General features: G+C 43.1%; 1 protein-coding gene across 6 annotated transcripts in view; it reads right to left on the bottom strand.

Moving 5' to 3' along the window:
- Window positions 1-207: 207 nt before the first annotated feature.
- Window positions 208-15,786, bottom strand: part of RYR2 (ryanodine receptor 2) — a 784,705-nt gene continuing 769,126 nt past the window's right edge. For all 6 annotated transcript variants that reach the window (XM_064383634.1, XM_064383629.1, XM_064383631.1 and 3 more), the window contains 5 exons: window positions 8,572-8,728; window positions 6,123-6,187; window positions 3,890-3,990; window positions 2,943-2,994; window positions 208-1,626 (listed from right to left, as the gene is read on the bottom strand). In XM_064383634.1, the coding sequence (XP_064239704.1) occupies window positions 1,531-1,626; window positions 2,943-2,994; window positions 3,890-3,990; window positions 6,123-6,187; window positions 8,572-8,728 (471 nt within the window). In that variant the 3' untranslated portion in view covers window positions 208-1,530. The remainder of the gene's footprint in view (window positions 1,627-2,942; window positions 2,995-3,889; window positions 3,991-6,122; window positions 6,188-8,571; window positions 8,729-15,786) is intronic.

Below are 15,786 nucleotides of genomic sequence, written 5' to 3'. Positions count from 1 at the left end.
CAGGGAAAGGGGGTGGGCCAGGTGCCTGGTGACTCTGAGGTCCAATCATCATATATACAACAGACTTAGAGCTACCAGGAAATCTGACAGCGTTCAGGGTTTCAGTGTAGTGTTTGGGATTGTGCTCTATCATCTACCTCAACTTACAAGCTCAAAGTTTTCTGAGTCCCAGTTATAAGTTAAACAGAGAAAGAAGAGGATGAGAAAGTTAGTTAAATAGTTTAATCAGAGCGGTTTTACAATTCTAAAATTAACAAGCAGACTTGTAATAAAAGAGCTCCAATGTTTGCAAAATGACCTTGTTTCCATTCTGAATCTGACTTTTTAATTGTAAAGATTAGCATTACATTTAAAAGGACTCAAAATGGAAAAAATGGAGTGATGCATATGATCATCCGTATTTTGTGATGCAACTGATGAAATCCCTGACTGGCTATTGCTTCAGCTTTGATATTAAAAAATGGCCTGACAAGAAAGTCCTTAATCAACAAAACTGATCACAGGTGGCTGAAAGAGAAAAACCCAAAACTACTGTCAAGTTCATAACGTTATCACACTGTTGGTGGATGACACTGGCTCCAGATATACAATTAAGCCCACGACACTTTATTACTATGAATATAATTATGAAGTTTCTCTCACATTGATCAACTTGTTTCTGAAGGTTTTCTGTGTTCATTTAAACTTGCATAATAAACATGCAATGAATGGTTTCTTTTGAATGTGTATTTTTTGCAGTCTTTTGTTTTCATACAAAGATTTCATAAAGTTGCAGTGTTGCATCGGAGCATTACCAAAATAATAGCGGAGCATATGGTAGGGCAAATGTGAATTTAGCTGAATGAGAAGAGCCTCCTTTCATCCTGAGACACACCACCCGTGTTTTTTGTTTGCTGTTTTTTGTTTTAAGGTGCAAACTGCTTTTCTTACCCTCCCCCACCAAAGAAAAGAATAAAGGAAAAAAACCTCATAAAATCAATCTAAGAAAAGAAAGGTCGACATAAAGAAAATAAAGATGCTTTGTCATGCACGTATCTTCTGCATAGCTCAACCCACATATAGTAAGGCACTATTTCCCTTCGCAACTGGTGTCCACGGCAATCTGTTAAGTGCTACAGTGCTCTGTGACCATTAGACAGTTTCCTTCCAGGATGGCGAAATAAAGAGGCCGGGTGAGTGTGGCTGCCACGCGTCTCTGTGAAGGTCCCGTAGCTCGAAGAGACTCCAGGAGTCTCAGAAGAAAATCTGTCTATGTGTGTTATGACAGTGTCCAGAATGGTTTTCTTTCCAGAGTTCCTTTTTTGTCTGAGTATGAATTTAGATTGTTCTTCAGTCTTTAGTCTCAAAGAAAATACAGAAGGTGTGTGGGGGGGAACAGGTTGTCCGTTTGAAACAGCTTTGATGCTCCCAGGAAACACACAACGCTGGCAATTCACAAAATCAGCCAAATGTTTCCAAGAGAGCAGAGAAATTGAGAGAGGGAGAGAGAGGGGTGGGGTTTTGGTTTGTAGAGGTGATTAGGGTCTGAGTCTAATTTAGCTGGTCTTCATACTGTTTCCGGAAACAATCCCCTGCTGGGAAGAATTCCCAACACCTTTCTTGATACATCTTCCAGACATAAGACTCCTGTAAAAGTAAAGGAAATGTATTCACATCTTCCCCAAAGCATGCGCTAACAAAACATAAGGTAGAAATTCCTCATTTCTGTTACCTATATCACATGTAATGGAAAAGCCCACATTCATTTAGATGGTAACTAACTATTCCAGACCTTATTAATTTCTAGTAATAATCATCATCTTGATCATAATATAATAATGATTAAAAATATGTTGGCTGGGCACACTGGCTCAGGCCTGTAATCACAGCACTTTGGGAGGCTGAGATGGGAGGATCGCTTGAGCTCAGGCATTTGAGACCAGCCTGGGCAACATAACGAGACCTTGTCTGTATTAAAAGAAAAAAGCCAGGTGTGGTGGTGCACACCTGTAGTCCCAGGTACTTGTGGGGCTGAAACAGGAGGATTTCTTGAGCCTGGGAAGTCAAGGCTGTAGTAAGCCCTGATCATGCCACTTAACTCCAGCCTGGGCAAAACAGTAAGACTTTGTCTCAAAAAAATATATACGTATATGTGTGTGTGTGTGTGTGTGTGTGTGCGCGCGCACGCGCACGCGCGTGCTTTTGAGGGCTCTTGTAAAATATTGTAGCCTTTAAATTCAAACTAACAATCTTTGCACATTGGTAAAGAAATTTCAAGTAGCTTTAAATACCTTATACATTTAATATGTATTGTACATAATACTTTGGTTTGAAATTCTTTGGAAATCATCTGCTACCTGATTAAACAATCAAAGACATTATATAATAATTAAGAATACTTCTTTTTTTTTTTTTTTTGAGAGAGTCTCACTCTGTCACCCAGGCTGGAGTGATCTCGGCTCACTGCAACCTCCGCCTCCCAAGTTCGAGTGATTCTCCTGCCTCAGCCTCCCAAGTAGCTGTGACTACAGGCATGCGCCACCACACCTGGCTAACTTTCTGTATTTTTAGTAGAGATGGGGTTTCACCGTGTTAGCCAGGATGGTCTCAATCTCCTGACCTCGTGATCCGCCCAGCTCAGCCTCCCAAAGTGCTGGGATCACAGGCGTGAGCCACTGTGCCCAGCCTAAGAACACTCCATTTTTTAAATAATGGAATTCAAAACTCAAATCCAGCATTTTCAGTTAATAAAAGCTTATTGTCTTAAGTAAAATTAGTATAGAATTCTACTTTAACAAAGGCAATATTTTTCCATACTCATCCAACATAACAGGAACTTCATATCAAGATAACTAATATCTGAAAGCAATTCCATCTCTTGCTGTTTAATGCACACATTTTGTTCTGACATTTAGGGCTTCTCATTTCTTTCAGAAGATGACATGTATTCATAATTTACCTACCTGTCCTGTGTGTTCTGTTTCATCTTTGTTTATAAGATACATCAGAAAAAACCTACAGATACAGAGAAACTGATCAGAAATGAACTGTATGGAAATATTAGGGTAAATGGGCATATTTAGATACATTGTTATGTTGTATTCAATTATGGCCAGCGCAGAGAAAACACCACATGCAAATTTTTGAAAAAATTACAGTGTACCAGAAAGAGGGAAGGCTGTTGTTGACCTGACTTTTCTGATCTGATTCTATTTTACCCTGGAGCCTTCAAGTTAGGAATATATACACTGGTCAGAATCAAATCAACACTGATGAATTAGAACTGAAAACTAGCTTAAGGAGAAGTTTTAATTTACTGATAAAGTTCCACTGAGTATAGTTAAACCAATTTTTTTTTCCTTATAATGCTACTCAGCGTTTCTTCTGTTTGATACTGAAATTGGGTCAGAAAATCAGTAAGAATAGCATTTTACCAAACAATAGTTTGGGCTAATCTCGAGTAATGGGAAGATTTCTATGTATTAATATTTTTTTAAATGCAGCTTTTAAGTTGCTATCCATCAGTGCCTGATGAGATCTGTAAGTCCTCTGTAAGATCTGTAAGAAGAAAAATGAAGACTCGCACCTCCCTAGGAAGCAGCCTGAGAATTCCTATCTGAAATGAGAAACATGACCAAGATTCCCAGAGTGACTCTGCTCCTTCCTCCCTGTCCACCTCTTCATTTCAAGTTCTAGAAAGTATCATTCACATGAAGAGCTGGAATTTAACCTCTGTAGTCAACCTACTCCAGCGGGAAAGACAGCCATTAGCTGTTGGTCTTTTTCTTGAAGTATCTTCAGCAATTGTTTCTTAAAAAAGAAACGGAAAAACTCCTCTCTGTTCTTAGATGGGTGGGGACTGGTGGTGGCTAGAGGGAGGGGTGAAACATTCTGAAACAGGCACACTCACAAGTAATTAGCCAAGTTGTGCTCCTGTAAAGTGTGGGTTTCAAAGCCATGTGGCACTGTGTCGAAGTAATCGTTGCCTATTCCACAGATGAAGCACTTGGTCTAGAAAACCAAAAAAATATTCACGTCAGAGTTCAGAAAGCAAAACAAAAGGAAAACACAACTGGCCATGTAGGGACAGCTATTTGGTTGACTCAATACACGTCAAAGACCGTCTCTCGGGGAGGTTGTGCCAAACCCACGAATATAAATGGAACTGTCGCTGTAACTCTATCTTGGTGTTGGCTCAAATGACACAGGTACCAGCAGCAAGAAGTAGCAGACGCAGACAGGGAACAAGACGATGATGATGGCTGAAAAGCAACGTCTCTTCCTTATTTTTTCTAGCCTAGGTGAAAATGTCCAAGCTTAGTGATCAACTCTATTCATGGTTTGACTGAAGTTATCCTAGCAGGATTAACTGTGTCCTTAACTCAAACTGTGAACTTAGTACCCACCCAAACAAAATCTGACGACCAAGCAGGAAAGGTACAGACTACGTTCCTTTAGAAAAGGCCAAATCAAATACCAAGCTATGAGGCATCCCATCTACAATTTAGCGAGGGTCCACCAGGTACTGCGCTAGGTACAGAATTAACCACCGGATGTGTATAGAGAACAACTTTCCTCTCTAGGAAGCGGGTGCCTGGTCCTTTTGCTTCCACCTTCTCTGGACCATGCCTCTCCTCATGCAGCCTATAGAGAGGCACCTGCTTAAATCTGCCACGTGCAGGCAGGCCTGGTCCACAAAACCCAAGGAGAAGCAGACCCTCCATTTTATTAATAGAATTGCACATGTGTCAGTTCAAATGTATTCAATAATTATTGTCTCATGTGACGAGTGCTCATCTTTCCCTGCCAGGTGTAAGCCGTTTAATGCTATCTGAAGCATGTTTGAGGCCCTGTATTTTAGGGACTACAGTCGAGGTGATTGATTATAATAGTGTATGCAGTTCTTCCTGCCTTACTGATGCACAGCTGCTGACAGCTGATAGGCCACATTGAGGAATTTGGGAGAACAATCAGTCAGGTCTTCATATCACTACAGTGATGTCTCTTAAATTGAACTGGCTCAAACCACACCCACCAGCTTTACCAATGAACCTGTTCTTCCTCTGGGTTACCTGTGTCCGCTAACTATGCCACATCCCTCTGGTGGCTCATGCCTGAAACCTGGATATCCCCTTGCTTGCTCTAGCCTCTGTATCCTCTGCATCTGGCCAATCACGGTTCCTCACGGAGGATGCAGGAACTAGATGGATTCAGGCAGTACTTGGCCAACTCCCAAGTGACACTTCTTTAGCAAAAGATTCATAATCTCCCACCTGGAAAATGCTGACGGCCCACTTCCCTGCCCCTGTTCTTGCCAGTTTCTAGTTCATGCCTCACATGTTAAACCATAGTTATCTTTCTAAAATGCAAATCTGATCATCTGGCTGCCCTGCTGAAAGCCCTGTTCTTGTTTCCCACAGCCCGTATATTAAACTGTAAATTTCTCAAATGAGTGATTAGGTGCTTCATTCACTGGTCTTCCTCTCCAGCCATATCATCAGAATTTAATCTGCATCTGGTAGCACTGAGGCTGCTAAGAAAAAAACCTGTGCATCAAAATCTCTAAAGTCAGTCTTGGGATATAATTTCAGGTGATGACGTTCTCATAGACCCCATTGTGAGTGGTATCCCTGGAGATGCGTATGGTATAGAAATAGGGGATAGGGAGGTTGCCTAAACTGTCCTCCTCTCTCCCTATCAAAGTCCACAGACTTGCAGAGTCTTCAGGCCTCAGCACAGACATTCCTTCTTCTAGGAAGTTCCCTGACCATCTAGGAGTGAATCAGATACCAGCCCACAGACCCCAGCACCCAGGACTTTACTCCCATAAAGGACTCACCACACTGCTCTGTAATCATCTATCTACTTGTCATTGAATCCTTGGTGTTGAATGAATAGTCTCCCCACTTCTGGAGGGACAGGATGCTGCCCCTATTGCTGTTTACATGCACGTGGGGTCCGCGAGTTTCAGTCTCCCCGCTATTCAATTCTATGTATTGCTTGAATGGAAAACAGACCAGTGAAGCCACAAGTTGTGCCCTTTCCCCTCCTCTTCCCACATTCATGATTCTCTTGATAAAGGCAGTGAGGAAAATAAGTGCCCAGGACAGCAAAAAAGCTGAGTCATGCCTGTAGAAGCTTACCTCCATATCTTCTTTGACTTGTTCCTGTTGGTCTCTTAGTTCTCCAAAAGCATCGATAATAAGACCTGGAGTTAAATAAAAACACAATTTAATCTTTATCAAGCAACGAACAATAATTCACAGTTCCTTGGCTAATCCTCCTCGGGGAAAGGGGAAATGTACAACTCTCTTGGAAAATGCTCAGAACGTGGTAAACCCGATTACATCTCCGACACCCCTAGGAAGAGGGAGCTGGTGTTCTCGCTTTGGGGGCATATGCTCCCTGAAAGAGTGTTTTAAAATGAAGTGACAGCAGGAAAAACCTTTTGTTAACTTGGCATATACAGAAGTTGTTACCTACTTCATGCTGAAAAAGAGCAGCTGAGATTTATAAGTACAGAAAACTCTAATAAGATTTTTCAAGTACTAATGTGGAAATAAAACATTACCACTTAAACTAAGAAATGTGCCTCAAGACAATTTTTTTTTGGAGATAGTTTTGCTCTGTCGCCCAGGCTGGAGTTCAGTGGTGTGATCACAGCTCACTGCAGCCTCAACCTCCTGGGCTCAAGCGATCCTCCTGTTTCAGCTTCCCAAGTAACTGGGACTACAGGTGCACCCCACCACACCCTGCTAACTTCCCTGTTTGTAAAGACAGGGTTTTGTCATGTTGTCCAGGCTGGTCTCGAACTCCTGAGCTCAAGCAATCCTCTCGCCACAGCTTCCCAAAGTGGTAGGATTACAGGCATGAGCCATGGTGCTGAGCCTCAAATCACATGTTTCACAAGTCCCTTACAAGTAAGCTTACTGTAATTTCACTGATTGTGGTAATCAGAAACACTGCATTGGGTTGTTTTGTTTCAGCTCTTTTTCCCTCCTGTGACCCACTGGCTTCACACTTTCTTCCAAGTTATTTTATAACTTTGCCCTCTTATAAAACATGTTATTTTTACACTCAATAAGGGCACAATGAAAGATGAGTCCCTTAAACTTGTCCACAGCATGTAACTAAAAAATAGTGTCATTGATGTCTGTGGAACTTAAAAGAGATTGTCACATTTATAGACCTAATTCAAGCCAGGATAAATATGTTAAGCAGAAAAGATAACATGATTTTTCTGAAAGAGGAGAACGCCACACTCCAAGTCGCCGGGAAGTAAAAGGAAGAACTAGTGGGTCAATACAGCACCGTGGTTTCCAGGGCTGGACCAGACTGCCTGGGTACGGATGGATTCCAGACCCAGCCCTGTCCAGCTGTGCACTTTGGCCAAGTTCCTTAGACTTACTGTGGCTCAGTGACTTCACACATAAGATAAAAGCACCATTCTCATAATGCTGATGAAATGTAAAATTAGTCAATACATGTGCCCAGCAGATAATAGGTACTCATCAATGATACCATTAGTAGCTTTATGATTATTTATAAAGCACTGCCTATGCATCAGGTATTACACTGGGTACTTGAATGGTATGTCTTTTCCGTTTTCTTTTTTTGAGACAGGGTCTTGTTCTTGTTACCCAGGCTGAAGTTCAATGGTGCAATCTCAGCTCACTGCAACTTCCTCCTCCTGGGTTCAACTCATTCTCCTGCCTCAGCCTCCTGGGTAGCTGGGATTACAGGCGTGCACCACCACACCCAGCTAATTTTTGTATTTTCAGTAGAGATGAGGTTCTTGCCATGTTGGCCAGGCTGGTCTTGAACTCCTGACCTCAAGTGATCCACCTGCCTCGGTTTCCCAAAGTGTTGGGATTACAGATGTCAGCCACCACGCCCGGCCTGTATGTCATTTTTTTAAAACCTCAACAACCAGAGGACTTGGAAGTTTTTTTTGTTGTTGTTGTTATTTTTGAGATGGAGTTTCCCTCTTGTTGCCCAGGCTGGAGTGCAGTGGTGCGATCTCGGCTCAGTTCAACCTCTGCCTCCCGGGTTCAAGTGATTCTCCTGCCTCAGCCTCCCAGTTAGCTGGGATTATAGGTGTGCAACACCACACTCGACTAATTTTGTATTTTTAGTAGAGACAGGGTTTCACCATGTTGGTCAGGCTGGTCTCGATCTCCTGACCTCAAGTGATCCACCCGCCTCAGCATCCCAAAGTGCTGGGATTACTGGTATGAGCCACTATGCCCAACTTGCTTAGAAGTTTAAAGGGTTAAATGGCTCACCCACCCAAGTAAAGCTTGGGTTCATGAGTCTGAAACCTAGGGGTGGGAATCAAGCCAAGGAAAGTGCCCTTTCCATTACGTTATTTGAAAAGGACAAAATAAAATTGTATCTTCCCGTCATACCAGGGTTCCATGCTGCTTTTATTTCCCCCTGTCAATTGCGTGATGAAGAAATACTCAAAGGAAAAGTCTGATTTGGCTTTGCCAGAAAACTGCTTGACATTATTACCCTACCTTGATTATTAACTTCAGTGATATGTGGCTCAAATTCTAGACGTTCCTCAGCTTCAGTGAGGATGATACTTGCCTTGTATTATGGCCAAGAGAATGACAATAACAAAGAAGAAGAAAGTGATGTCAAAGATGATCCGATAGATCTCATATTCGTCTCCTGCTGGGTCTTCAATTTCGTCCCCGATCCCTCCTCCAGCGCGAACTCCAACATACATGTGGAACATATAGCACTGGAAAAGAGACATGCTATCACTTCCTGGAGGGACATTACCCACTTTTTTTTTTCTGAGACGGAGTCTTGCTCTTGTTGCCCAGGCTGGAGTGCAATGGAGCGATCTCGGCTCACTGCAACCTCCGCCTCCCGGGTTTAAGTGATTCTCCTGCCTCAGCCTCCTTAGTAACTGGGATTACAGGTGCCTGCCACGACGTCCGGCTAATTTTTGTGTTTTTAGTAGCGACAGGATTTCACCATGTTGGTCAGGCTGGTTTCAAACTCCTGACCTCAGGTGATCCGCCCACCTCGGCCTCCCAAAATGCCGCGATTACAGGTGTGAGCCACTGTGCCCGGCTGACGTTACCCATTTTTATACTCAACAAACCTGAGTTCTCTCTCTAGTTCCTAATCCTCACTCTGGAAATGAGAATCGTTGCATTCTAAATTGCCTCTTTTTGTTTGAATATTTGTATCTGTGAAGCAAACACTTGGCTTTTGCATGCTGCTGTCTTTTAAACAAAAGTGTATACTGCCTACTACGCTTAGCACTTTCTCTCTCTGGAGAAAACTGAAAATACTTCACTGGTATCTTGGCTCCGAACCATCTGGGATAAGGAGGTGGTCGTATTATGAACACATTAAGGGGCATACAACTATATTGTACTCAATTATTTTGGACAAAACAGACATTGGAAAGGTGAGGTAAAAGCCCTATATATAGTAAGACGGAATCTTAGAAATTAAGCTACAAGAAAACATACTAACACCCTCCCTTCACCTAGTATATATGAAATATGATGCTGAAATTCTTTTCTACTTTAATATCTAGAATAAAAAAGAGACGAGACCCAAGGAGGAAATAGCATCTTATTGTTTAAACCCTAAAACATCAAAGCAACCAACAGGTATGCTGCCTGTGCCCAGTGCTGGCAAAGCAGGGGTTCACTAAAGTGCATTTTGGGGTGGTGTCCTCAGCCTCAGCACCAGTGACATTTTTGGCTGGATAATTCTTTGGGCAGGGGCTATTCTGTGCACTGTATGATACTTTTAAAAGATCCCTGGATCTCTACCCACTAGATACCAACAGCACCTACCTCATAATGACAATAAAAGATATCTCCAGATACCAAGTGTCCTGGGGGTGGCGGAGCGGGAAGTGAGAAGTAAAGTCATGCTGGATTGAGAATCACTGGCTTGGAGCCTCCAATATTTTTATCATTTAAGCTAAGTCCAAACTCCCTTTTCAGGCCCTTGAATTTAGCCACAGTCACCTTTCCCAAGAACCTCCCTCTCTGCTCTCTCCGCTCTCCTCATACCTCCTCCAAATGAACTATTCCGGATTCCAGATCTTTGCGCCTACATTCTCCTTCTCTTGCAATGTCCTTTTCCATTCTTATCCCGTTCCTAGTCATCCTGTAGGGCCTAAGTTAACAATCCTTCCTGTGAGATGTTCTTAGATTGTTCCAGACACCCTACGTTACTCAACGGATGCGTCACCCATCAATTCCAAACCTAGTTAGTTGCTGCTGACCATAATGAAGGGAACAGAGGCCTTAACACAGAAACACCACAGTCCTCTGCTGCTCTTCGTTTCTAACCATTGCTTCTCAGTCTCCCTGGCCAAGTCTTCCTCATCTCCTTGTAGCTTCATGAGCAAATGCCCTAGCACTGGGTTCTTTGACCTTTTTCTTTCTAGGACACTCCCTTGGGGGAACTTGCCCAGTTTCCTGGCTTTAAGTGTCATTTCTGTGCCAATCACACTCATTTCTATTTCCAGCCTGGATCTTTTCCTTGAATTCCACACTTGGATATCCAGCTTGCTTATTTTGTGTTTTCTGTCTCATTCCACTAGGACTGACTGCATTCCAGCAAGAAATACTTTGGTTATTACTCTGTTGCCAATGCCTAAAATAATGTCCAGCACGTGATAGGTCCTCAAATCATTTGTGGGATGAATGAGGAGTGAGACCAGCTGTTCTCATGGAGCCTTCACTGCCTCAACCCACAGATCTCACATTCTCAGGACACTTCAAAAAGCACAATGTGGGCCGGGCACAGTGGCTCACATCTGTAATCCCAGCACTTTGGGAGGTGGAGGTAGTCGGATCATGAGATCAAGAGATCAAGACCATCCTGGCCAAAATGGTGAAACCCTATCTTTACTAAAAATACAAAAATTAGCTGGACGTGGTGGTGCATGCCTGTAGTCCTGGCTACTCGGAGGCTGAGGCAGATGAATCGCTTGGACCTGGGAGATGGAGGTTGCAGTGAGCCAAGATCACGCCACTGCACTCCAGCCTGGCAACAGAGCAAGACTCTGTCAAAAAAAAAAAAAAAAAAAAAAAAAACCCACAATGTATAGGCAAAGATCAGTCCACAAGGTGGTACCGAAATCCTCATACTTCAACCATGAGTTCAACAGCTGATGGGTCTGATAGATGCAGAGGAGAAAGTCCCCTAGGTTAGATGGCTGGAATTTAGGGAAAAGAAATAGTGTGTCATTTGGAAAAGTTTTATCAGCCTGGCATATAAAGAGGAGATTGGACAAGTTCAGGGTCGTATGGTCGTAGACTCAGCCTGGCATACAATAAAGAACATTATAAGGCCAGCTCAGCCAGTGCCCACTCAAGGTCTGGTCTGGAGCCCAGGTTAGGGGCCTCTTTTGCAAAGGGGCCAGGAGATCCTTAGAGCCGGATTAGGCTGATGGTGTCTAAGCCTAACCTCATATCAGAGTCTCTTGGGGCTGGCAACATTCTGGATTCCTGGAACTACCTACTGAATCAATCTCTGGAGGTAAAATCTTACAAACCATCACTTTAAAAAAAAAAATTCTGGGGCCACTGCTGTAGTTTCTCAAAACTTAGTGCTTGAAACTGATAATAGTGAATCTGTGAGAAGAGGAAACTGCTTTCACCATATACTCAGGCATACTGTTTGAATTTGTTTTACCACACATTTCTTATTTTTATTAAGAATTTGATTGCTTTTTTGTTTGTTTGTTTGAGATGGATTCTTGCTCTGTCTCCCAGGCTGGAGTGCAATGGTGCATTCTTGGCTAACTGCAGGCTCTACCTCCTGGGTTCAAGTGATTCTCCTGTCTCAGCCTCCTACATAGCTGGGATTACAGGCATGCGCCACCACGCCCGGCTAATTTTGTATTTTTAGTAAAGATGGGGTTTCACTATGTTGGCCAGGCTGGTCTCAAACTCCTGACCTCAGGTGATCTGCCTGCCTTACCCTCCCAAAGTGCTGGGATTGCAGGCGTGAGCCACTGCACTCAGCCTGGATTGCTTTTCTCCAAATCTGTGTCTTCATATGTATTTAATTATGACTAAGGAAATCAATAAAGAGTGGTTAATGCAGCTTTTTTTGCCTTTAGACGATCTTTCCCATTGCCCATGTTTCCCTGACTTCACAAATAGCTTTGTGCTCGGACGCCCCCTCCAGGGATTTCTCGGCCTCAATTTGGATAGTATACCTGGCTCTGGACTGGTACTCCTCCATGTCAAGTTCTGGTCCCTTGGGTCCCCACTCCAATCCCCACAGTGAGCCAACAGTGGTGGACTGTGCAGTTCCTGGTCCAAGTCTTGGAATGTCCTAGGTCTCCATCCTGCTCGTTCCGGGAACTGTGTATGACAGTGCTAATGACTAAGATTATCCAGCAACTGATGGATGAACTGATCATCCATCAATTCCACTTGGTGATTCCTGCTGACCAAGACTCTTGGTCTTGCACTTGGGAGTGTTTGGGTCTTGGGTTATAATTTGGCTTCTCATTATAGGTTTTTGTCTGGGAAGAGAATGTGCCAACTTGCTGCATTAACTCAATGAGTAGCATGTTGGTATTCTGACTCATACATCAGACTTATGTTATACTGGTTAATGTGAGTCTGTCCCCAAAAGAATAATTCACTTGTATTTTCTAGACAGGTAATGTTGAAGACAGGACCACAGAATGAGGCTAAATTACCAAAGAAAATGTGTCCTCCTTTGCAGATCTCTTGTCAGCCATCTAACCAGCCTTTCCTGGAGATACCCTTCCTCACTGCTCACCATCATGTTACATCAGCTTTATGCATTTTGATGAAGGGATTCTGGCAGAGATCAATAGTGGACTTAACAGTCGTGCTGAAAAGAGAGTCTTGTGCATTTGCTTACTTAGGCTTAATAAATTACCAGATTTAAAAAGAATAAAATGTACAGTTCACCTGTGGGATTTTGATACTGATTTTCTCAGCCTCATCCTGTACTACCTGGTCAACCCTAGACAACTGTACATAGTTGGCTGCGGTGATGGAATAGGAGGTATGTGGTGAACAACTCTTAGCACACAGCTGTCAGGCTTTCAGCTACCAAATTACCCTGCTGCAGCTGAACACGCTTTTATCCACCTTTCTATTCATAGAATCAGCCTAAACCCGATAATGAGAGCTGGAGGTGGAAAGAGGTTTAAATCTGTGAGACAAAAAAATACCCTTCTTTCAGACAATTTGAGTAGTGAGGAAGGAAGGTGCCTGGTCCTACAAAAGTTGAGAAGAGGAAGTTGTGATTCCCGGGATGTTATCTTCTGCGGCTTCCCTCCCTCATCTTTCTCCTAAACAGATTCATTCTGAGGTTGATCACAGTTTCTGTTGGCTTTAGGGAACACTGAGGGTCAGCTGCTGGTGAAGATGCTAATATGAGACCTTCATCTTGGCAAAAAAAAAAAAAAAAAAAGGAGGGGGGAAGAAATTTGGAGAGAATTAGAGAGATTATTTGTTGGGAAGGAAGAGTGAAATAAGTGACAACAGTTAAGTGAGGTAATTTAGAACCTAAGCAAGTTTATTTCCCTAGGAGTGTACTTTTGATCTTAATCACCTGGAAAGTCATTTTCCCCAAAGTGCATAGGTCTTGACACCTTCCCTGCAGCCTCTGGTTCAGGGGATCCCTCTCCATCTGAGATAAACACCCTCCTATGATATGACAAGCCAGTCTCCCTGGCTATCTAGCTACAGTCATCTTTTTACCCTGGACTTTATATCCTTTTTCACTTTCCCCTCCTACATTCTTATAGAGGAGGTTCAAATTCTATCAGGATACTGCTGGTTTAATTAGATTCTCAGGCTCAAAACATCATAATCTGAAAAAAAAAAAAATCCCTGTGTGACTTGAGTCTGTAACGCTGCAGCTATGGCGCCACCTACTGTAAGTTATGAAAAACAGGCGGGTGAATTGTCTACTTGCAAAACCTGAGATGTTCTCTCAGATCCGCAGAACAAAGACAGTGGAAACTCGGGATGAAGCGAATAAAATGTGACATGAGTGAGGAAAATGTATCTCAAGAGAGAATATGGCCGTCACCCTGTGAACAGGAAATGTTTAAGGGACTGTCATAAAGAAAGGATTATCTTTTGAGAACTAAAAGAAATTAAATCTTTCTGTTTCCTATTCCATGCTCCTTTCTTGCTGGCAGGCTGGTTTTAATAAGCCTCTACTTTGAAAGTGCACTACTGTAAGTGATCAGTTATATTTTAAATTTTGTTGGCTTTTTAAAGAAGGCCATACACAAGTCCTAGTAAGAAATGAAAAGCAAGTGTTTGGCTGACACTCCAGTTGAAACATCTCAGTCTAGGTAATGTGGCCTCCATTCTTATGTGGGAATTGTTTTTGTTTTTGTAACAGAGTCTCACTCTGTTGCCCAGGCCGGAGTACGCTGGTGCGATCTCAGCTCAATGCAACCTCTGCCACCCGGGTTCAAGTGATTCTCCTGCCTCAGCCTCCTGAGTAGCTGGGATTACAGGTGCCTGTCACCACGCCCTGCTAATTGTTGCATTTTTAGCAGAAATGGGGTTTCACCATCTTGGTCAGGCTGGTCTTGAACTTCTGACCTCTTGATCTACCCGCCTCGGCCTCCCAAAGTGTTGGGATTACAGGCATAAGCCACCGCACCCGGCCCCATGTGGGAGTTTTTACGGACAATCACTGGGATATGAGCTTGCGCAATGCTGCGCAGACTCCCGTCTGGTTTGACTGATTGGCAGCAGCACATCATTGTGAATGAGCTAGGGATGAGAAAGTCGCTGGTGTCTTGGAACTAAGTTTTCTCTTACAGGGAGGAAACATCTAAGACATATACTCACCACAGTCAAATTCAAGATAGTAAGTCTATTGTTATGTGTAGAGATATAAAAACCTGCCACAGAGCTGGTCGTAAATACTCTCACTCATGAAGACAGAAATCCCTCAAACTGAAGAAAATCTAGGCCCTAGTTAAGTCCATAATTCAAAATATCAACAGGCCGTATTTCCTCACCGGTACGTGAGGCAAATTTCCCTGTCTTCTGTATTCATGCCCCATGAAATTGGGCAAAATCAACCAGGTGAAGGCAGTTGTGTTTCTAAGCAAAACTAACAAAAGTAATGGAAATGCATAATAAGAGTGAGGTTCAGAATGCAGTCATCTAAGGATACTATGATTACAACCTGAATGGGGTCAACTATGACGACTGCATAATAAAAGGAGAGACCAGGATGTTGCCGGGGTCTCGCTCTGGTACAAAAGGGGCAGCTCAAGTCACGTATTGTTCTTACTACCTGACACAGGTCACTGAACGTCACTATCTGAAATCATTCCGATTTTCAATTAATTTTGAGCAATTCTCTGAGCATCCTACCCTTTAAGAATAAATGACCTTAGTAAACTTTCTGCCCTGAGGCTGGGAGATAGTGAGATTTATAAATTTCGTCAGGTGTTGGTCCTAGAACTGAATTTCCTGGAAGTCACTATAGGCAGTGTACCTGCTGTTGGGACCTTCTGCACCTCCCTTGTCCCCTGTAGCCTTTCCTGGCCTCCCACTCCCCCTTGCCTTCAGGGTCACGGGGTAGAGAGGCTCTGAACGGAACGTGGTTGATGTTAAAGGCAGCGAATGGGAGAAGAGATGAAGGATCCTTGACACATCCTCAGCCCTAGGTCTGGAATGAATGAATAGGTGTCGGAGGAAGAGATAAAGCATTACGTGTTAGTGACTGATGGAGTGTCGTCACTAGTAATGGGTCAGTCTTACTGCACTGCACCCAGTTTTCTTAGAGTTGCTG

Source organism: Aotus nancymaae, unplaced genomic scaffold, assembly GCF_030222135.1.
Source record: "Aotus nancymaae isolate 86718 unplaced genomic scaffold, 86718_ANA_hifiasm-v0.15.2.pri h1tg000032l_0, whole genome shotgun sequence".
Lineage (NCBI taxonomy): Eukaryota > Metazoa > Chordata > Mammalia > Primates > Aotidae > Aotus > Aotus nancymaae.
This window is presented reverse-complemented; position numbering and strand designations above follow the sequence as displayed.